This window comes from Neovison vison, chromosome 12, assembly GCF_020171115.1.
Source record: "Neovison vison isolate M4711 chromosome 12, ASM_NN_V1, whole genome shotgun sequence".
NCBI lineage: Eukaryota > Metazoa > Chordata > Mammalia > Carnivora > Mustelidae > Neogale > Neogale vison.
This window is the reverse complement of record NC_058102.1, coordinates 38,679,802-38,703,878: the sequence shown is the minus strand read 5'-3', so window position 1 is coordinate 38,703,878 and position 24,077 is coordinate 38,679,802. Positions and strand designations below refer to the sequence as shown.

Below are 24,077 nucleotides of genomic sequence, written 5' to 3'. Positions count from 1 at the left end.
ATATTTATTTCTAGGTATCTTATGGTTTTGGATGTAATTGTAAATGGAATTGACCCCTTATCATAAAAACCATCTATTAAAGACCCACAGAGAGTATCATTCTCATAGGGGAAAAACTGAGAGCTTTTCCCCTCCGGTACACCAGGGATGTCCACTGTCACCACTGCTATTCCACATAGCACTGGAAGTCCTAGCCTCAGCAATCAGACAACAAAAAGAAATAAAAAGCATCCAAATCAGCAAAGAAGAAGTCAAATTATCATTCTTAGCAGATGATATGATACTTTATGAAGAACACCCAAAAGATTCCACCCCCAAACTCCTAAAACTCATATAAGAATTCAGTGAAGTAGCAGGATATAAAATCAATGTACAGAATCAGTTGCATTTCTATACACCAACAACAAGACAGAAGAAAGGGAAATCAACTGATTTCTTAAGTGGTGTGTTGGAGGTGAAGAGGCTGGGTTTGGGGGCAGAGCAGCCACGCAATACCAAAGAAAGATGTTGTGTATAAATCAAGTGAGTGGGCCTTTATTAAATAGAAGTGAGAAGCTACCAGAGTTAGCCTTTTATGTGTCTCAATATTTCACCCAGGACTAGTCTTCGTTACATCCCTTCTCCCCTAAAGGAAGTTCTCTTCATTTCTTATTTACTTATTTGTCAGAAAGAGAGAACAGGCAGGGAGAGCAGCAGGCAGAGCAGGCAGAGAGAGAAGCAGGCTCTCTGCTCAGCCACCCAGGCGTCCCTTCATTTCTTATATTACAGGATGACACCACTAAGATCCTGTATCAGGAGAACAGAATTGTGAATCTGCTGAACACAGATTAATTTCCTGCTTACGTTATTATAGTATTTTGAATTCAATTCAACACACTTTTGCTCAGCAGTGATTCTGAGCTGAGCATCGTGCCACATCTTGGAGAAACAGAAACAGCTTAGACATGGACCCTGTCCTAGGAACTCGCATTCTAATGGGGGAGAAACAGGTCATGTGTTCTAAATATGGTGTACTGTGGCTGTGGAGGAGAGAATTCCTGGCTTTGTCAGGAAACGCCTACCACAGCTCCACAAAGGAGATGACATCTGAGTTGGAATTGAGAGGATGATATAATAACAATCTTTTCACATATGCCCTCCTATTTCTGCTTTAAGAATGATAAACTTTCCCTCAGTTTGTTCTCTATACTTAATAGTCTCTTATGGTTTGTCTCCCTTTCTTTTTTTTTTTTTTTTCTTTCCTTATGGAGGGGAGGTGGGTAGGGGATGGGCTAAATGGGTGGTGGGCATTAAGATTGGGCAATGGACACTAAGAACAGGCACTTGTTGGAATGAGCTCTGAGTTTTATATGTAAATGATGATATCCTTAATTCCGCTCCTGAAACCAATTTTACACTGTATGTTAACCACCTAGAATTTAAATAAAAATTTGAAACAAACAAACATTGGTAAACCTAGCAGCAAGGAAATGCTTCTAACTTTGCCATTCCAAAGTTAATTGATTTAAAACCATTATTATGTCACGCTCATTTTCATTATTAAAGTGAATATCCAAAATGGAGCAAATAAGCTCATTTTCCACTCAGTAAATTAGAATTATAATTTCTTTCTTGCCCAGTTATGAATTTTCGCGTGATGCCGTATGTCACGAGCCTGGCGTGGATCCTAGAGTAAACATAGATACTTAAGAAATGGCAGCTATTTTAATAATAGTTGCAAGGGTCTGGGAAACCAGTATTCAGATACTTTGTTAACATTATTTCTTTTTTTCCCCCATTTTCTTCAAAACAATTTTATTGGATAAATGTCTATATTATAATCCCATTTCTTTTTGTAAGTGTTATTTATTTATTTATTTATTTATTTATTTATTTCTGTTAGTTACCATAGAGTTCATCATTAGCTTTTTCTTCTTTTTTAAGACTTTATTTTATTTTGGCAGAGAGAGGCATGGCGAGAGAGGGAACACAAGCAGGGAGAGTGGGAGAGGAGAATGGGCTTCCCACAGAGCCGGGAGTCCTACACGGGCTCAATCCCAGGATCCCGGGATCATGACCTGAGCCAAGGCAGAAGCTTAAGGACTGAGCCATCCAGGCGCCCCTGCATCATTAGTTTTTGATGTAGTGTTCCCTTTGTTAACTGTCAAAGCCTCTATTAATTATAGAAAATAAGACACATCTTTAAACATAAATCAGAAACTTCCTATCTTTCTAGGAATTCAACAATTTTAGCCTACCCACTTTTTTAGAGAATTTTCTTGTTTGAAGGCTTAGAATATTTTCTGAGCTTCTGAAGTTTATATGCTCTGCCCTTTTTTTCCCTCTAAAGCTCAGTTAATTGGACTCAATAAGCTGCGTGACTCCAATTACAGTAGCACAGGAGAAGTGCAATTTGAGATGCGTGGCTTTTACAACAGAGATACTGAAAATGCTAGGGTTCACAAAATACATTCTTAAGGTCATTATCTTGTAAGATGTTTAACTATTCAATTTTGAATTTGAATTGGGTTGAGAAACAAGTCTACTCCCTTATTACCAACCCTGCTCATTTTATAGGTGTTGTGTTAACCTGCTGTGGGAATTGACAGACCACTTATATTTGTTCATGGGGCTTCTAGAGTGATTATAAGAAAACAATGAAGGATTATTTACTCTTGAAAAATATTATAAAAGTAACTAGCTTTAGCAACTTAAACTTGAAAGAATTAAAAATAAAGAACAAAAAAGGAATAAAAATCTTTTAAATCTTAAGTTCAATGCTATTTATTCTATTTTTCAAAACTGCTGTTTTATTAGTACTAGTTTTATTCCAGCATATATACTACTTACAACATCATATCTTAGAAATAATTTTCATGTTGATGTTTTTATATATGCATCAAATTCAATATATATATCATATTTGGTGCTTTTATATATTTTATATTTATATATTTAGTATATATAAATATAAATTATATAATATATATTATATTTATATATTTTATATTTATAGATGTAAATACATAAATAAAAATTTATTTCTATTAATTAATAGGATTTTATAAGGTCTAGGATACTTGTTGTGGGAGCAAAGTGATACACACAAAGATTCAGGGTAGAATGTCATAATTAAAATAGGAAATTTTATCAGTACAGGTACTCTTTTAAATCAAAAGAAAAGTGGCCAAATTATTAAAATAGATTGATGAGGACAATTTACCCAGGCCCTTTTAAGCTGGGATCTCATGCTAATATGTTTTCTGCATTATTGTATACGATATGTGCATGTTGACATCACTTTATACTAGAATATTCACCATGCAATCAGCATTTCTAGAGATCAGGAGCTCAAAGGCTTGGTTTCTGCCAATATTTCCAGTGTGACTGTGGTTCTTTTCACTCTCCAGAACTGATGATGATGAAACCTATTGCCGAGCAGCTACTGAGTACGCCAGAGCCTGTTCCCATGCTGGCTACCCTATTCAAGACTGGAGAGATGACTTTCCAGCATGTAGTAGGTTTTTTTTTAATTTCCTAAACCCTGTGTATTTTTGTTAATGTCAGGTTTTTCCTAGCACTTAACGCTAATGGTTTGCCAGGATTTGTCATTGTCACACTAACAGTGGTAAACTCGGATACTTTTTGAAACACTGTACTTTCTTGGAAAGAGAGGTGAGTATATTTGATTAACAGCTCCTGTGTTTGCCCATTTTAGCTGATAAATGTGATGATAGCTTCGTCCACCGGGATTGTATCAGTTGTTGCCCACCAACCTGCACATTCGAGAAACAGTGTCTCGGGAGCAATCTCCATTGTCTTGATGGATGTTACTGTGCGGATGGTAAGCACTTCATGCAAGAAATGATGTCTGTACTCAGGGAATCCAGAATCCAGTGATCTAAGAATCATATCATAATGTTACAGTCTCAGGACATTAGGGCTGTTGCAATTTTCTCCGTTTGTAGGATCTGGCCCCAAAGTGACTAGGAAGGATGGATGCTTTTTTACTTTGTACATTTCCCAAGAGATTTGCAATCCAAAATCCTGAAGTTAGCTATGACAAATCTTTTGTTCTTGGATATTTAAGGACATTTAATAATTTGTATATTTTCATATTTTGAAGATAAAAGTAAGTTCAAAAAAATCTTCACATGATGGCAGTATAAAATTTTAGTCCTGATGCAGTTTTAATATTTGAAATTAGAAGTAACATGGCAAGTGATACAGGTGAGATTTAAAATTAGGAATGACTGCTATACTGATAGACCTTAACCAAGAACACTGAGGATTTATTCAAACCCTTTTAGTTTTACAGATTAAAAAAAAAAAAAAAGAATCCCAGAGATGTTAAGTGTTTTTCCTAACTTAACATGAGCAAGGACTACTTGGAATTAGATCTGTTGACCTCAGTCCTTTGGTCTGTCAGTTCTACTCAAAGCATAATCTTTAGACCAACTCGAGGCCTGAGCTGTTTGTTACCAATGATACAATAAAGAGTTTGAACCAGAATAATAATCAATGTGCCAAAATATAAGCCAATGCTTCCTTCACCTAGGAATTCTTATTCTGAAAAAAGGTCAGCCGAATGAAACATGTGCTCAGTAACATGGTTGACTTACATTCTGGCTCAACCATCTTTCCTCATGAGAGAGGCAGCAAAGGCTGGTTGTCTGCCCTGGTCCTCTGAGTAGGACTCCCTGGCTCTTTAGTATCAGTGTGACAGTAGTGGAAGTCTCTCATTCTGAGATGAACAAAAGTTAAATCAAGAAAATGTGTTCACTCTCCTTCCTCCCCCTTTTCTCGAAAGCAAAGCAATACTGTCTAGTTGCCTTTATTCTGTAGAGCGAAACTTGAGGTTTTTTTTGTTTGTTTGTTTGTTTGTTTTTTTCCCAATTTATTTATTTTCAGAAAAACAGTATTCATTATTTTTTCACCACACCCAGTGCTCCATGCAAGCCGTGCCCTCTATAATACCCACCACCTGGTACCCCAACCTCCCACCCCCCCGCCACTTCAAACCCCTCAGATTGTTTTTCAGAGTCCATAGTCTCTCATGGTTCACCACCCCTTCCAATTTACCCAAATTCCCTTCTCCTCTCTAACGCCCCTTGTCCTCCATGCTATTTGTTATGCTCCACAAATGAGTGAAACCATATGATAATTGACTCTCTCTGCTTGACTTATTTCACTCAGCATAATCTCTTCCAGTCCCGTCCATGTTGCTACAAAAGTTGGATATTCGTCCTTTCTGATGGAGGCATAATACTCCATAGTGTATATGGACCACATCTTCCTTATCCATTCATCCGTTGAAGGGCATCTTGGTTCTTTCCATAGTTTGGCGACTGTGGCCATTGCTGTTATAAACATTGGGGTACAGATGGCCCTTCTTTTCACAACATCTGTGTCTTTGGGGTAAATACCCAAGAGTGCAGTTGCAGGGTCATAGGGAAGCTCTATTTTTAATTTCTTGAGGAATCTCCACACTGTTCTCCAAAGAGGCTGCACCAACTTGCATTCCCACCAACAGTGTAAGAGGGTTCCCCTTTCTCCACATCCTCTCCAACACATGTTGTTTCCTGTTTTGTTAATTTTGAGTTTTTGAGGGCAAATCATGGGATAAAAAAGTTGAAAATCACCAAAATAGACCCTTAGGACATAGCTACTGATTGAGTTAGAACCAGGTTGTCAGTAACCTCTTTACAAGTAAAAATAAATAAATAAATAAATAAAAAAGATTTTATTTTCAACATCTGGTCAAAACAGGTGTTCAATAAAAGTTGATTGAATTATTGTGTTAAAAGTACACATTTTTGTTATTTCTTTTGAGAATTTGATACATATTTTTCTTAAATAGGCCTCATAATGGACAATGGGACTTGCATCTCCTTGGAAAACTGCCCGTGTAGTTTTCATGGATTAGCTTACTCAGTTGGTTCAAAAATTGAACAAGAATGTACTGAATGGTATGTGATTAATGTGCAACCAGTAATTTCTGTGCACCTGGCTAGTTGGTATCTTTACCATGATATATGTTTCAAGAAGCATACTTGTTACAGATTTTCTTCCAAAAATTCCAAGACATGGTTTGCATCTTATTAAAGTCTGTACAGGAGTGGGGCATGGGGTCATGCAGATTTTCATATTTTAAAGATGAAAGCAAGTTCAAAAAAAAGTTGGAAAAAATGTAGAAAATCTACCACTTCTTTTATAATTTAATTCTTCTCCCTTCCTTTGGCCATAATTCCATCAAATCATATAGCCATGTCAGATGCCTGTCTGTTGCATTTTCTTTTCATTTATAACTAGGACTTTGGATATACTTTTCCTATTAGAATCTGACGGTGCTCCTGGCCTTCTCTATTTGGTACTTGAAAAAGTGATGCTCTGTATTGCAAATCCTTGGCCATGGTGACATACATTTAGAATTTCTTATTACATCAGATAATTAAGACTATTCTAGGAAAGCATTGAATTTCTCCAGGGAAGTCTTCCAAAGAAATAGGTATAAATGTCATCAGGCCTTTTTCCTGTTGCTGTCAGTGTAATATAAGTGACATGCAGGTAGATAACCAACCATGTTCTTAGACACTCATTTAAGCTCCTGCCTGTCAGATACTGCTTCTCTCCTTCTCTCCTTACACTCTTTTTGCTGACAGAAGGAAAAATTTATTTTACAGAAAAGGACATATTTTCTCTTTAATGTCTGATGATCCTCAAAAGAGACTTTCTTAATTTCCAATAGATGAGATAATGTATTACCTGTTTATGAATGTTTCCCTAATAATATAGGTAAATACTTTTCATGTGTGACTTTTTAAAGTCTAAGCTATGAGAGAAGGATATAAAACAGAAGTTCTATGCATAGGACTTTTGTTCCTGACCATTCTGTATTCCCTTTGTATCATCTTTACTGATTTAAATATGACACACAATAAATAATATTGGGTACTGGCTAGTCCAAATTTATCAGTTAATTGAACTTCTGTCGATGTATTTTTCAAGTCAGATTATTATGAACCTATAAACATTGTATGTTTTGATACATTAATCAGTACATTGATGCTAACACTAATACAGTTTCTCTATATCAGTAATTAATAACCTTATAATTTCATTTAGTGTATGTGTTGGTGGTGTTTGGAACTGCACTGAACATGACTGTCCAGGTAAACCTTTTAAAATGTTTTTAAAGAAAAATTCTCATTTTCTGTAAATTGAAGGAAGATAGCAATGATTTTCATGAGGTCATCTCATATATAACAAGAGATGTAACAATCAATAAATCCAGATATTCAGAGCATAAATGGAAAATTGAATAAAAGAGGGCTTTGAGCAGGAAACTGGTAAAAGTTTATTGAAGTAGTATAAATTACAGAACCTAAAAATTACGTGGAAGAGCTGTCATTCAATAAATTTTAAGTTAAATTTAATAACATAACCTAGTAAGTTCATCAATCTAGTACATTTTAGATACCTTAGCTGTTCTTTTTAATACATGATTATTTACCCAAAGTCAGCTTACTGCTTTTTTTTTTTTAACGATTTTATTTATTTATTTGACAGACAGAGATCACAAGTAGGCAGAGAGGCAGGCAGAGAGAGGGGAGGAAGCAGGCTCCCTGCTCAGCAGAGAGTCCGATGTTGGGCTTGATCCCAGGACCCTGGGACCATGACCTGAGCTGAAGGCAGAGGCTTTAACCCACTGAGCCCACCCGGGTGCCCCAGCTTACTGCTTTTTAACAATTTCTTTCCCCACCTTCTTTTTTTTTTTTTTCAATTTATTTATTTTCAGAAAAACAGTATTCATTATTTTTTCACCACACCCAGTGCTCCATGCAAGCCGTGCCCTCTATAATACCCACCACCTGGTACCCCCAACCTCCCACCCCCCCCCCCCGCCACTTCAAACCCCTCAGATTGTCTTTCCCCACCTTCTCCTTCTCTCTCTCTTTATTCTTTTTGTCTTTTCTTATATTTATGATTTTTTTTTTTTTGGTAGTTCAATGCTCCGTTGTGGGTGATTCTCATTTTACAACGTTTGATGGTCGACATTATTCTTTTATTGGAATGTGCCAATACATTCTTGTGAAGGGAACTGGAAAAGATAAATTCACAATTACTTTACAGAAAGCTCACTGTGAACAGGTAGGAGCATCTCAAAATGGCCAGAGGAATGTCCTTTATTTTGTTTTGTTTTGGACTCAAGCTTCATTTTAGGTGAAGAGGGATCATATGAATAAATAGTTATTTTCTTCAAAAATAATTGTTAAGATGTATCATTATTCTCAATTTGACAAAGAAAGAAAAATGTTGATAATTAATCTGTTTCACTATTGATTATATGATGTATCCTGATTTGATATTAAAATATAAAAACATACATGTTTTAGATTATTATATATTTAATTGTATTTTATTTCTTAAGAAATGGTATTTTTATGTACAGTTTTTGGCATATTTCATGTATGATTGCACAATGGACCTAAGGTTTTGGATATTTCAAAAACTACTATTTTAAAAAGGTGATTCTTGACAGGAGTGAATAGGCTTCGTAAATTCTAAATAGATCGGATAAATTTCTTAGCATGCTGAAATATTTATTTTACAGCTTCTCTTCAAATAAACACATCAGTTATTTGTAAAGACACAGAGGTTTTCCTCTCTTAAGTCAGATAGTCAAAATTTTGCAGAAATCTTTAATTTTCTACTTTTATCGCAGTGTGAAATGGTTATTTCCAATAAAAATTCTGAGCTACTTTATTTGCTTTTTAAAGTTTGATTTTTTTCCTTTGCAATACATCAGAGTCTGAATAAGCTTTCTACATAGAATCTTAATTCTCTTTGTTCTTTTCCTGATTGAATTTTTTATGCCTAATATGCCACTTAAGAGTTTGGAATGGTACTTTAACAATGTACTATGGAAAACTTAATTATTGGCACTTTGTTGAGAACATTTTTATTTAATGTTCTATGTAAAATATGGGTATGAATATGGTATACTTAAGGTACTCCATAAATACATATTTCATTAGGAATGGGGTTATAGAAGATGGATTGTGTGGTAATTACTTTATGATATTACTTATACTCAAGCCTTCTACATGCCAGAAATGGTTACATCTGTGCACTTTCTTTCTCCTTTCTTCCCCCCTGTCTCTCCCTTACTTTTTCTCATTCCCCTCCCCCACTATCACGGTCTCTTTCTGTGAATCTATCTCCCTCTCATTTGTTTAACTGATGATTTGATTTTTTACGCAGAACCTTGGCTTGGTCTGCCTTCAGTCTATAACTCTGATTCTGGAGGATGATTTTAACAAACAAGTGACCATAAGTAGGGGAGGACAGATCCTTACCAGTCCTAACCAAGGCTTCAATCTGAATGGTAAGAAGCTATGATGTTCTTTCCCTTTTCCCAACAACAATAAAACCAGCTAAATGAAGTTTTCTCCCGTCGGCTGATTAACCTAACATTTGAGGTCCTATGTGTTGCCAGGTCCTCAGCTAGACATCTCAGAGATGGCCGTGGTTGTTGGAACTAGTGTTCACCTCAAGTGGACTGGAGTTTGCAAGAGGAGAGATGCAAGCCAAGAGCCACTTACATAAAATAGGATAAACTCAAAGATATGCACAGGGACTTTGGGGGTCTAAGTGAGTGCACCTTACCCAGCCTTGGGCAGGAGTGTCCAGGTATAGTCAGGCAAGTTTCCTGAAAGAGGTGATGTTTTGTTCAGCATTCAAATCTGAGGATTATCAGGTTGAAGTAAGTGGGGAAAGGGTTTTGTGAAAGCAAGGAGGTGTAGAACTCTGTGGTATGTTTAGGGGATATCATAACTACTTTGGGACCACTAGCACCTGAAGAGGGTCATGAATATTGTCTAGCCATGAGAAGAGAGACATAGGTGGGAATGAAGACTGGAGAAAGCCTTATATGCCAGGCATCATTACAGTTTTCTTGTTTCTGCCTGTGTTCCAGCATAGTTATTGTTAGTACCCTCACTCCTAAAGACATCACAATTTGTATTACAAATTACATGGTCATGCTACCTGTTGTCATACTAAGGAAGTTGAACTTGATATGAAATTGAATATGAAATTATCATTATTTGACATTTTTATGTCAAATTTTAAGCTTGAGTCCAAAACAAAGATAACAATTTCATATGGTTCAACCAAATATATAATGTTAGTGAGAAGGCTGATACAATCTTTTTTTTTTTTTTTTTTGGTAGACCATTATGGCAACCATGTGGAAACGGCTTTAAGAGATGCTAGCAGGAAACCTGGAGAGTAGTTAGGATGATACTGAAGTAGGGCAGGGAAGGAGGAGGAATTGGTGTAAGGCAGGGGCAGTAGAGATAGAAAGAGGACAGACTGAAAAATTACTTAGGAAAAAAAGTGGTCTGAAGCTGGCGACTGGTTGGGGAAGGGTAACATGGAAAACAAAGTGATCAAAGAATGAATCTCTGATTTTTGGGGTGTGGCAACCAGACTGATGGCAGAAATTATGATAGGAATATAAGAGTGACTCCTGTGCCAGCAAAAGTCATCACTTCAGACCTGAACACAAGTTTCTTGTCCCTAAAGGTGTCATAAAATGATACATCTCAAGTCCTGTGCTCCCCTTTTTGCTGACAGACTCAAGGGAATGAGGAATTTTTGAGGAAAGTGCCACTTCCTTGTTGAATCATGACCAGTTTGTGGAGGATGTTAAAAAAAAAAAAAAAAAAAAAAGGACAGACTTCAAATGCTAAGGACTGTCCACACCTGCCCATAGATGCTTGCCCACTGAAATAACCTGTGAACATGATAACCTATTAAAAAGATCTGCTGAAGATCCAGAAAGGAGAGAGAGAAGAAAAACGGGAAAAAAGAAAGAACAAGGTGGCAAAAATTGTCCCTGGAACACAGGAACAGGAACTGGGAGCCTGCTGGCTCCATGCCCTGCCCTCTCTCTCTCTTTTAAAAAATGTTTCAAGTTTTTATTTAAATTCTAGGTTCCAGTCTCTTGAAAGAAGAGTTCTTGTGTTGTACACTAGCATTTCCCAACACTACCTATGAATCTCAAAGCTGATTTATGTATGTTCTTTCCCCACAGGAATTGTTGAAATTCAAACTCTGTCATCCTTATTTATTCTTCTAAAAACCACATTTGGTTTAAAGATTCTGTTTGCTATAGATGGAGAAAGAATTTATATTCAGCTCACTAGTGCATGGAAAAGAAGAACACTAGGTCTGTGTGGCACTTTTAATGGGAACATAAGGGATGATTTCCTGTAAGTATCATTTCTGGACATGATTTAATGACTAGTAATTTAGAGGATACAAATTCTTTCATTGAAATCATTTACTTAACTAATAATAGCTTAGTCATCACTGTTCCAAGAGCTTTACATGATCATCTGTTTAAACTTTATGGCAATCCCCTGATTAGTAGCTCTGTTTTATAGATCAAGAAACTCACAGAGGCCCCAAAGTGGCAAGTAAATAGCTCAAAGTCATTTAGCCCAAATATAGTGGAGCCGGGCTTTGGCTTTGGGTGGTATGACTCAGAGTCTGTGGGCTAACCCACAGAATAACCACCTCTGATTGTCTCCCCCGGCACCGGTCAAGCTTAACAGTATTTTATTTTTGAACATGCACTGCTTTAAAAAGAAAAAAATATTTTTTTTCCAAAGATTTTATTTATTTATTTGACAGACAGAGATCACAGTAGGCAGAGAGGCAGGCAGAGAGAGAGAGAGGTGGAAGCAGGTTCCCTGCTGAGCAGAGAGCCCGATGTGGGGCTCGATCCCAGGACCCTGGGATCATGACCTGAGCTGAAGGCAGAGGCTTTAACTCATTGAGCCACCCAGGCGCCCAAAAGAAAAATATCTTAGTATCATTGGCTATTAATGATAGTAAGTTATACCTTAAAAATATGAATATCCTTTGGTATGAATGATACCTCTACACCTACCTTTTGGCATCTAGGTCACCTGGCTTTTATGATAGTTGGTGTTTCATCAAAAGAAAAGCAGTATAGTACAACTGTACCCCATGTACTGGCGAAGCAGTTTCACCCACCTCTGAGAAGATACAGTGTATAATTTAGTGAAAATGCTCTGGGTCCCTGCTCTTCTGCTAAGTACTGTGAGACAGCTGAAGCAGGGTCACATGGTTCCCATCCTCAGGCAGCTTATATTGCAGGTCAGGAGGGATAACAGCCTTCCAGAAATAATTAGGTCGAGCCAAGGTATTAATCAGCTATATATAAAAACACTGAGGTAATTCCAAGACGTTAATTGTTGAGCTGTGCGGTGGTGGCTAGGAACATAGCCGGATTTGGAGTAGGTCAGTGTGGACTGTGTAGCCAGGGACCATTTCATGGACAAGCCATTCCTCAAATATGATATTAAAAATTTTTTTCCAGTACCCTATTTTTTAAAAGACGTCTGCATATTTTTGCTATTTGGGATTTCTTCTGCCACCAAGTCTTTCTCGTGAATTCCTATATGTTGTTTAACCCAATTCAGAATTTATTTGCTTCAAAACATGAGCTCACATCCCACCAGACAAAGTTAACTTTGACTGCTATCTATGAAAATGAAAATCTGTCCCTTATGTGTCTGGTTTCCACTTAAAATGGCTTTGAGAAGGAGGGTCAAATTCTCGATCCTTCTGTTCCTAGGAACTAACATAAAGTAGATAGTTGAATTACATGGAGGTACGTTGTTTTTTTTTTTAAACTTTTTAAACTTTAAATTCGATTAATTAATGTATAATGTATTATTAGTTTCAGAGATACAGGCCTATGATTCATCAGTCTTATATAACACCCAGTGCTCATTATATCATGTGCCCTCCTTAATGTCCATCACCCAGTAACCCCATCCCCCGACCCCCTCCCTGCCAGCAACCCTCAGTTTGTTTCCTGAGATTAAGAGTCTCTTATGGTTTGTCTCTCTCTCTAGTTTTGCCTTGTTTTATTTTTTGGAAGTAGGACTTTTAACAGGGCACCAGGAAGAGAATTTGCAAGGACAAGGAAAACCGGCACTTGAAATTTTAAATTTCAGAAGAGAATTTATTTTATCTTTTCTTCCGGGTGACTAATTTGTTTTCAGCTTATTTAGTTCATTATGTTTCATTTATTTGTAGCTCAGAATATCAATATCTTCATCACATTCATGAAATAGACTCTATTAAGTGGCTGGGCTAAAATGTGCAGAAAAGAAGTTGAAGCCTTGTTTCTCTTCTTTGTTTATCAGAATGGGTTAGCAGTCAATGTTTAACAGGTGGCAGATCTGTCTGCCTTTTTCTAAGGCACCAGGCTCCCCTGTGTATAAACATTCAGGCGTGATAACAGTGCAGGATAATATTTCAGGGGCAGAGATAACTTCTGAACAATGTTTAGCTTTCCAACAAAACAGTTAAAGTTCTTTACTTCATAAAGGTTAATGAGAATCTGCAAACATAGTGGAATGGAAAATATTAATTACTTGAAAATCTTGTTAAATAGGGTGAGTTAAATTAAATTTAACTCAAGTTAAATTTGGTGAGCTATAGGATATTTTATAAAATGCAGTAAGTTAATGGGTCTACATTGTGGTTCCTCTTTTTTTTTTTTTTTTGTATTTATTGTTTTTAAGTCAGTTCAGTGAAATAAGAGAACCATGCTCTGAGTCAGTTCCTCCTGGGAATCCTGACTACACCCATCACCTTGACCTATTTCATTGTCCTTTGCAGGGGTGAAGAGGGAAGGAGAGGGAAAGGAAGCAAAGAGCTAACTAACGCTCTTCAATTTCTTTGAATCTCGGTGTTCTTGTTTGAACAAAAGGAGATTTGTGGTTAGGTGTTTGTTATAATTCTTTACAGTTCTATAATGGTTTAATTTTGAGGGATAGGAAAGGGGTGAGGTTGGGGAAGTGTTGTGGAATGGTTTGTGAAACTCCTTTTAATTCTCCTCTCTCAGCCACTATCTGGTAAGAAGCTCCATATAGTTCCTAGTGACTAAGGTCAATGGTAATCATAGCACTTCATTTAGGACAATAAAGAAAGCTGAGAAAAATCCTGCTCCACTCTTTGGCCATGTTGTTGGGGCTTTCATTAGTCAACTTTTACTTGGTCAGAGCTTCCCACGGGAGACCTAGTCCATCCTGATTCTCTAGGTAGTTTTGACAATGTGCCTTACAGTGCCCAGTAGGGATTGTCACTTACTAAGTACTGGTTGGTGAGTTAGTAAATCTTGATGGCTGCTGGAGGGGGCATCTTAGTGTTCAGCTCTTCAGTGTTGTTGTGATTTATAAGCCTGATTTGGGAAGGGTAGATATTTCTCTTCCATTTTGTTTTGCTGAGGAAACTGAGGAAGTGAGCAACCGCAAATGAAGTATGCCTTTTATACCATTTTCCCTCAATTTTCTTTTGGTTTGTTTGGTAATTTCAAGATGGTACCTCGGTATTTCAGTGCACGTCATGGAAATGAAATACTCAGTCAGAAATATAGGCTATTTATATTTGGGACATTTGTCTTTACACCAAAAAGAATCATGGGAACTACCTACCTCTACCTCTGCCCATGAACTCTAGACCAAACACACATTAGTGATTAGTGTGTGAAGGATGTTTCATTAAAATGGTCAGAACTGGATTTGAATCTTGGCTGTGACACTTATCAGATGAATGATTGTTACTTCTCTGAGCTTCTGCATTGCTTTCTCCTTAAAATAGAAATTATATTTTCTTCACAAGGCTGAGGTGATTATTAAATAAAACTATGAATGTCCACAATGGGACACATTATAAAGTCTTAATAACAGAAAGCTACTGCATGTATAATTTTAAAAAATAGAATATTTTAGCCTCTAAGTTTTTTGTAAATTAAAAAAAATAGTATCCTCCTTTTCAATAGGGGAAGACTAGGAAAAACTGAAATGAATGGGAAAGATTAAGATGCATATTATCTTTGCTCTCTAGTTCTCCATCAGGCATGATAGAAGGTACCCCACAACTTCATGCCAATGCCTGGAGAGTTTCCTCCACTTGTTTTGCACCTGTTCATGTTCCTATGGTGGACCCCTGCAACATTAATCAACAAAACAGTAAGTCCTTCTTCATGTGTGAGGAAATTCCATATATTACTGTAATCTTACAAAATCAGAGAATTAGATATGCCTCTTTATCTAATCTAGGTTATTTTTTTTTTTAAAGAACTCCAGAAAATGACTATTTTATTTACTAGTTCACATTCACAATTGTACTTATTTTAGGTGTTTGTGAATCTTCACACTCTTCACGAATGTGGTCTAGACTTTTGGAGGTTTTAGATTCTTTAAATGCTAAAGAAGAATCTCTGGAAATCCTGTAATAATGCTGTTACTGGCTTGCAATGTTCGACTTCAGTTCCATAGTGTGACAACTCAAGCAGAGTCTTCTGTTACCATCATGAGACAGGTTCCTAATCATACGGCATGTTATGGCTTCATAAGCAGGACCCAGTGACCCAGGGAAGCCTGTGCTATCAAGTGTGCAACAATTTGAGATGGTCATGCTCCAGAGTTCCAATTTGCAATGACAGTGCAACAAACATGCCAAGAATTTTTGGCTGTGTTTTTTTACTAAAGCTATAGCAAACTATGCAAAAGGCTATTTCACTGATCAACAAATGAAGACTTTATACACACACACACACACACACACACACACACACTCACATACTCATAAAAACCGAGTACAATCTCTGGATTTTGTAGTGGCTGTTCAGAAGGATTTTGTTGATTATCGTATGGTCCTTATTATTAATGTACAGTTTTGGTATCCTGGAAAGAATACCAGATAATGTTTTCAGTGCTGCTGTTGTTCTGTCTAACCTAGCTTCTAAACTTGTAGAAGATTGTTAACTCCTGTCGTCATTTTTCCTATCTAGAGTAAGAGGATTAGACTAAAGTCTTGTGGTCTCCATAACTCAATACTTTTAATCTCGCTCCCATTTAATGATACTTTCTCCCCTGTTCTGTCCTCAAATTTCTACTAATAGATTTCCTTCTCCTTCCATCAGTCTTGCTCAGTTTGTTTCTAATTTTCTAGATTCTCTCTTTGATTATTGCAGCAACTTTATTTTTTTTAATAACATGTAAATGTGGGAATAGAGTCTAAAGGATAAATTCAAATTCCCCCGGTCTTTTATGACTTCTCTTTTATATAATCACTTTTATTATATGTATAATCACTTTTATTCCCCTATCTCATGTCTTCTATGACATATAGTCTAGATATTATCCTTCTTCACCTTTGCCATGACCCAGTTTTTAAAACTTCAAATAGGTAAGCATAGAAAGATCCCCAATAAAGGAAAATAGATAAAAATCAATAATTCTGAAGTGTATTTTGAAGGATATTTGTCACAAGGATCTTATTGAGGAACCCTTTTACTTAATGCTAGTAAGAATATTTTTTGATCTACAAATCTTTAGGGCACATAGTAAAAGCCCCACAGTTGTATTCCTTTGTTTTGGAGTTCTTGCAGATTAGGAGAATGCTTGCCAACAGAATGCTATTATAGTTGTTATAGTCTAAGTTACCTGTTTTCATATAAATATGCATAGCCATGCAAAATATAATATTCAGAAAATTACCATGCATTTCCTTATCAATGATAAATATATTTAAAATACTCAAAATAAGTTCAGATTTTTAAGAAAATTCCAGTTAGTTAATATACAGTGTAATCTTAGTTTTAGGTGTAGAAGTGATTCATCACTTACATGTAACACCTAGTGCTCATCACAAGAGCCTTCCTTCACACCCATCACCCATTTAGCTGATGCCTCCCCACCCCCGCTCCAGCAACCTTCAATTTATTCTCTATAGTTAAGCGTCTGTTTCTTGGTTTGTTTTCTCCCTATGTACATCTGTTTCGTTTCTTAAATTCCACATAGGAGTGAAATCATGTGGTATTTTTCTTTCTCTGACTGACTTATTATTTCGCTTACCTTATTATTTACCCTCTAGCTCCATCGACGCCATTGCAAATGGCAAGATTTCATTCTTTTTTATGGCTGGGTTCAGGTGTTTTGTTTTTTTGTTTGTTTGTTTTTAGAAAGATGGGATCTAGATTGCTTTGTCAAACTTGGTTACTTACATCATTTCTATCTGATCAGTCATTCTCAAGGGAAAAGTCAATAAATTTCAAGAAATGGTTACACAGACCTCCCAAAATGGCTTGGTAGTTATATTTCATGGCTTTTAGCATGTGATCCAATCCCTAATTTCTATTCATGATTCATTTATTCATGCATTCCTAGGTTCACTTATCAGACATTTTTCATCTCCTAATATTTGCCAGACATTGTGCCTTGTGCAGACCTTGTATTCGATGACTATATGGTAACTGCCACAGTACATTCACCCCAGAGACTTTATTGGAATGAGATGTTTGACAGTCCTTCCTGGATAATTGTGTATTCTGGGGATTCTACAGCATCCGCAGTCTGGCACCACTCTCACTGTGTGTGGCTGTCTGGAGATAAGCCTTCCAATACTCACCAATTCTTTACAGCAGAATTGGGGCAATTTTCTATGAAGATCCACAGACAATGGAGTGATTGAGGCCATTTCTATTGACCCTTCTGTTACTTCTCTTACTCAACTATAACACAATACTTCTTCTTTTTTTTTTTTTTTTTGGCTAAAAGCTTATTAGGTATGGAATAAGGGCTGCCATCAATATCACGAAAGGTAAAAACAAACCCACAAAACAGGATAAATGGAAAATAGTGATTCTTGTTGAAAATAATACTGCAATTCAGTATGTTCCTAGAGAAGCAAGATGCTTAGATAGTTCTGGAACTTGGTACTTAGCGGTATGATCTAGACTAGTAAATGAGGTGCTAATGGATTTTGGTGGGGGGGTTGTCTGTTAGTTGGATATGCAGCACACTGTGATGTTATCCACCGAGAGCTCTTCGCGGCTTGCCACATCTACATCAGCCCTGGGCTGTACTATCAGCTGTGCCGCCATGATGCTTGCAAGTGTGGAAGCGCCTGTCTCTGCAATGCTCTTGCCCACTACGCCTACCTCTGTGGCCAGCGTGGTATTATCATCGATTTCAGAGCTCAGATTTCATTCTGTGGTGAGTATGATGACAGCACAGATAAAGATGATCAGATGACACTTTAGAGATTTTTGTGTAATTAACTGCCTTTTTTTTTTTAAAGAAAGGTCAATATTGCCCAAGTTATCTGGAATATGATTATAGTGTGCAAACATGAAAAGCAAACAAAGTACTTCACTTCTTAAAATTAGAACTATATGGGATAAGACCAATTTTTTTTTTTACTATTTTTGTTATAAGCAAAATTAGAGTTATAACAGCATGGTTTGAGATATGCAGCAGAAATAATGTGAAAAATCTGAAAAAATTTATCATAGAAATGTCACATCGAAGTATTGGAAAGTATAGGCGATTTGTAGGTAAATACACAACAGGCAATTATCTCAAGTTCAACCTCATGGCTTATGGTGTCTGTTGTCTCATTCATGGTAGATTGTGTCCTTTCTTTATATGATCTATAATTTTTTATGAGTTAATCTATATAAGGGCTACCCCTTGCCCTGCCACTGTTAGAATCTTTCAGCCCCTGGGTTTCAGGAGTGTTACTCTCTTCACCTTTCCATCCCCGCTCCCTGCTACAGGTTTCATTAAGCTTTTTCCTATTGCTGCAGGGGTATGACTGGCCAGTTTTGATAGTAATTTGTCAGCTTGGACTTTCTAAGATAAAAATAATGTAAATACAAAAGTAATGTAAATTCATATACCAAACTGCACAGGATGTAAATCTGAGATTTAATTTCTCAGAGGATACTTTATTTCATCAGACACCCCACAGAATCAGAGAAGATTTCCTGGCCTCTTCCTGTACTATGATCCTATTTCTTCTAGTTCAGGAGTTGGCAAATGATACCTTTGGGCTTCCTATATTTTTGTAAATAAAGCTTATTGCCCATATACATCCATATTGTCTATGGCTGCTTTGGAGCTATAAGGATGGAGTTGAATAGTTGTGACAGAGACTGTGTGTATGGCCTCCAAAGCTGAGGCTATGTACCATTTTGGCCCTTTACAAAAAAAGTTTGCTGACCTCTGCTGTAGTATGTCTTTTAACTGAGGAAGGAGCTTTTCTGAGAGTCAAGTTAAAGTTCTCCCAGTTCCTTGCCTTCTGAAGGATCAACTCTCATTTTCCTTTCCTACATGAGTTAAATGTAAAGTTCAAGATTACTGGGACTCATTCTCCCTTTCTCTTCTCTAAGTTCTGGATTTTATTTCCCTCTTCACATCTGGTATCTGGGGAGATAACCTTTTGCCCACTTTTTCCTCACAAGATCGATTATACATTTAACATAATTTCCATTATATTTTATATAGCTTTTTCTAGGTTTTCTTTTTTTAAAAAAAAGGATTTTATTTATTTGAGACAGAGAGAGAGAGAGAACATAAGCTGGGGGAGGGGCAGAGGAAGAATGAGAGACTCTCAAGTAGACCCTAAACTCAACTGACTGAACCACCCAGATACCCCTCTAGGTTTTTTTTATTTTTTTACAGGTGTGTTTTTATATTATTTTACCTTGTCTACTATAACCAGTTTGGGTTGGTCTAAAGAGAAATTGGGAAAGTTTAGAAAAAAGTATGAACATGATTCAGAAAGTGAAAAGTAAGATCTATGAGTATGAATCAATTAAGCGAACCTTTGCCTTATTTGTAGAGGACTTAAAGGTTACTTAGCTTTAAAGAATGTCACAAACAAGATGATGTCAGTATAGCAGCAATAGATTTAAAATGTGAGGACAGAAAGTTTATTTGGACATGCAAATACCTTATATATTAAAAGAATATAGTACAGACTGTTAGACTGTTATGGAATGTCACACTTCAGAATGTTTCAAAATAGAAACTTTATACATCTGTTACACTTCTATTGAGGCAAATACAGTTGATCCTTGAACAATGTGGGAGTTGGGGGCACTGATTCCCCATCACCTACACACTCCAAATCCATGTATAGCTTTTGACTCCCGGTAACACTTAACTATTAATAGCTTACTATTGCCCAGAGCCTTACAGATAACATAAATGGTCAATAAACACACATTTTCCTTATGTATTATGTAGTATATTCTTATAATAAAGCAAGCCAGAGGAAAGACAATGTTATTAAGAAAATCACAAAGAAAATACATTTACTCCTGTTCTTTATTTATTGAAAAAATCCAAGTATAGGTGGACCAACCCGTGTAGTTCATACCCATATTATTCAAGGACCAACTGTAAGCATTTTATTTATTTGCTTATTTGTTTATTATTTATTTCTATATAAAGAATAATATATATATTTCTTTATATAGAAATAAATATATATAAATATAATATAAAATAAATATAATATTAAAATATATATATATCTTTTTAAAAATAATTTTAAAAAAATTTATTTGAGAGAGAGCATGAGCACAAGCAGGGGGCAGGGGAGAGGGGCAGAAGAAGAGGGACAGGCAGGCTCCCTGCTGAGCAGGGAGCCCCACAGTGTGGGACTCAATTCCAGGACCCTGAGATCATGACCTGAGCTGAAGGCAGATGCTGAGTGACTGCGCCATCCAGGCGCCCTTGTTTACTATTTCTATTATAGGATTATGGAATGTTCTAAGGTTTACCGATGTATAATGTATCTTGGTTTTTCATGCTTCTATCAGAGGCCTATGACCCAGCGTAAATGTCTCTGCCTCCTGGGGCCGTCCTTCTCACCTGCTGCTCCTTCATCCTAGGGGTCGTATGCCAGAAGGGCATGCTGTACCATCACTGCTCCTCCTTTTGTCGCCGCTCCTGCACTGCCCTCGCCGCCCCCGAGCAGTGTAATGACGACTGCGCTGAAGGCTGCAACTGTCCCGAAGGCAAATACTATGAAGACACGCTTAGCTTTTGTGTGCCCATGTAAGTCACAGGAATGGGCTCCGGGCCTCAGGGTCTCTTTGTCCTTAGAGGTTAAATGGGCTTGCATGCTTGTTTTTTCTTTTCTTTTTTTCCTTTTTCTTTTCTTTTCTTTTCTTTTTTCTTTTCCTTTCCTTTCCTTTCCTTTCCCTTTCTTTCTCCCTTCCTTCCTTCCTTCCTTTCTTTCTCTTTCTTTCTTTCTTTCTTTCTCTCTCTCTTTCTCTTTCTTTCTTTCTTTCTTTCTTTCATATTTAACCACCCAGCACCATTTACTGGGAAATAAATTTTCTCCATTATTGAATAACCACTTTCCCCCTACACAAGTATGCATATGGGCAAAGATCTGCTTGTGAGCTGTCATTAATCTTTCTTGCTGTCTTTACCTTTACTGACTTATTTTTAACCCTGCCCATTCACCAATAGCTGTAGAAACAGCGAAGGAAAGTGATGGTTAATCCCAACGTTTATTCCTGCTTGTTTTTACCACATCAAAATTAATAATAAGGTTTTTGTTTCACTGTCATGTGACAAATTTTAGGAGCAGGGTTGTCTGTCAGTGCTCAGGACGTCCTGACATCTCCTGTGAGATCAGGACTTTTGTCTCGCACGTAGGGCGGGATGGTATATCGATTATGTTTCTCTGAAGTGCATTCGGGGATGTTTTTGTGACTTAAACAACACAGTCTGTACTGTGACTAACACCCTAGAGCTTCTGTATGTAGGAAACATGATCTGAAGCTGCATGACACTCCCCAGGGAAAAGGTTCCCGCCATTCATATGGTAGAACTGTGCACAGGCGATGGATAGGGTCATCTTCAGTGTGTGCCTTACAATGACCAATACGGAGCAGAAGGGCTGCATGAATTTTCGTGGATTTTTTTTATGTATATACTATTTTATTAACTTAACTCCCCTTCTCCCCCCCCCTTTTTTTTTTTATAGATTTCACTGCCGGTGTCATTATAGGGGCAGCATTTACCAACCTGGGGAGCTCATCCCAACACCGTCGGGCTTATGGTAGATTTATTTCAATGATGGGGCTTATACTTGACAACAAGAACTGATAGACTCCTTTAACCCAAACTGTGATTTTAAAAATGACTTCTGTGATTTAAAATATAGAGATAAACTTTATGTGGCTTTTTCCATATGTATATTACATTTCAGCCCAGAATGCCTAAGTCTTGTACTCATAACTGCAGAAAACAGTTACTAATTGTAGTGTCATGCAGCGAAATGTAAGCCCTTTGAGGGATTTGGTTCTCAGAAATACTGCAAGTTGGGGCACTTGGGTGGCTCAGTGGGTTAAGTGGTTTCCTTCAGTTTGGATCATGATCCTGGGATCCTGGGATCGAGTCCTGCACTGGGCTCCTTGCTCATCACGGAGCCTGCTTCTCCCTCCACTTGCCGCTCCCCCTGCTTGTGCTCTCTCTCTCTAAAAAAAAAAGAGAGAGAGAGAGAGAGAAGAAAGAAAGAAAGAAAGATTGCAAGTTGCTGAGGGATTTTAGTTGGACTGACCAGCTGATATCACATGCTGAAATCAGTGAACTTCCTCCCTAGTGACATCGATCCTAGCAAGATAGCACTTATTAATAGGATAACACTCTTTCCTGTCCTAACCTGTTCGTTAAAAATGCACACACATCCATGCAGTAGTCCGCATGGATCTCCATCCAACTCCCAATCTCTGTCTTTCAGTTGCACCACAGGAACCGGCAGATAATAATAGACAGCAGATAACAGTAATAATAATGATAATAATAATATCTAAGCCTCACTATGCATATTCTGCAGTTGGTACCCTTCTAAGGGTTTGATGTCTGTTATTCAAACACTCACCCCCATAACCCTATGTCCCAGGGAATGTATGATATGGAAAACCTGGATCTGGGCCCCGAGATCCCTTGGTTCTCCTCTGCCATGCACAGTGCGAGAGAACTGTACCTCTGGGTGTCAGCTCAGTGTTACATGATGCATAAACATATGTTTCATGTAACCTAGGCTCAAATATAGAACGCATGATCTGGTCCAAAGCTGAAGTAAATGCTATTTATGATGGAGTTCTTGAGAACTCGTGTGTTGTTTCCTATCTTGATTTTTTTTAAATGGACATATAGTTAAGTGCTATCTTTTTAAAGGACTTTCCAAGATTAATCTTGCTTGATTTGGTTTGCTTTATGCCCTGAATTTAGATCTTAAGTTGCAAGGGAAATGTGACTGCACTCTATCTTCAATACTGTTGCCAGAAGGAGTTTTCTAGAATTGGAGCCAACCTTATTACCTCTCCTTTTAAGGTCTCTGGGATAAAGGCTTAGCATCTTAATGAGGTTGACCTTGGCCTCTTTGCCATCTGCATCTCCTGTCACTTCTTGCATTGTACTTTGTCACACAGAACACTGCTTTGTACCACATCTCCCCTGAGTGTTATAGCCTTCCTGCTTTATCCATATCATCACCTACATCCAATTCTTTAAGAGTGTCCAGGCTTTACCGTCTTTGACTATCTTGATGTCAGTTGCCAAATATTTTAAGACATTTTTCGGCGCTTTACTTTCATAATTTGAACATATTTCTCTATTGCATATGTCATACTGCATACATTATTTATTTGTATGTTTTCCTTTCTTACTAGAATATAAGCACTTGTGTGAAGACCATGAATTTTGGGTTTTGTATTCCCTATGGCCATTGCAGTGCCCCCGACATACGTGTTTGATAAAAAATGAACTGAAATAATTTTTTTTCAAATTGGGCCTAAACCAATCACCTATTTATAAAAAAAAAAATGTGGAAAAAGTAACATTTGTCTGTCTATCCAATCAGTGCTTGCACAATAGATTGTTTTTGAAATACAGAAAAAAACTGAGGTGTGGCTTCATAAATTAACTATTTGTTTACCTCTGCCAGCCAGTGTTCCAATGGGACCGTGAAATGTGATGAACCAGCAACGCCCTCTACTGGTAAGATCGAGATAGGTGTTTTCCTTAACGCAGCTCTAACACCGTTCCCATTTTTCTGGAAGTCATAAATCCATCACAGCCCACCTTGCCAAGATGCATGAATATGTAGCCTTGGGAGTGTTCCTCAACATGGTGCTCCAGTGCTTCCTTAGTTTTTTCATGTTGATAATTATAATA

The 24,077-nt window shown here is 37.2% G+C and overlaps 1 protein-coding gene across 2 annotated transcripts in view; it reads left to right on the top strand.

Moving 5' to 3' along the window:
- Window positions 1-24,077, top strand: part of OTOGL (otogelin like) — a 129,255-nt gene that overhangs the window by 26,158 nt on the left and 79,020 nt on the right. For both annotated transcript variants that reach the window (XM_044228295.1, XM_044228294.1), the window contains exons 11-22: window positions 3,390-3,496; window positions 3,698-3,823; window positions 5,840-5,948; window positions 7,105-7,151; window positions 7,985-8,130; window positions 9,244-9,367; window positions 11,081-11,258; window positions 14,935-15,059; window positions 17,880-18,089; window positions 20,777-20,942; window positions 21,883-21,957; window positions 23,848-23,900. In XM_044228295.1, coding sequence (XP_044084230.1) covers window positions 3,390-3,496; window positions 3,698-3,823; window positions 5,840-5,948; window positions 7,105-7,151; window positions 7,985-8,130; window positions 9,244-9,367; window positions 11,081-11,258; window positions 14,935-15,059; window positions 17,880-18,089; window positions 20,777-20,942; window positions 21,883-21,957; window positions 23,848-23,900 — 1,466 coding nt within the window. The remainder of the gene's footprint in view (window positions 1-3,389; window positions 3,497-3,697; window positions 3,824-5,839; window positions 5,949-7,104; window positions 7,152-7,984; window positions 8,131-9,243; window positions 9,368-11,080; window positions 11,259-14,934; window positions 15,060-17,879; window positions 18,090-20,776; window positions 20,943-21,882; window positions 21,958-23,847; window positions 23,901-24,077) is intronic.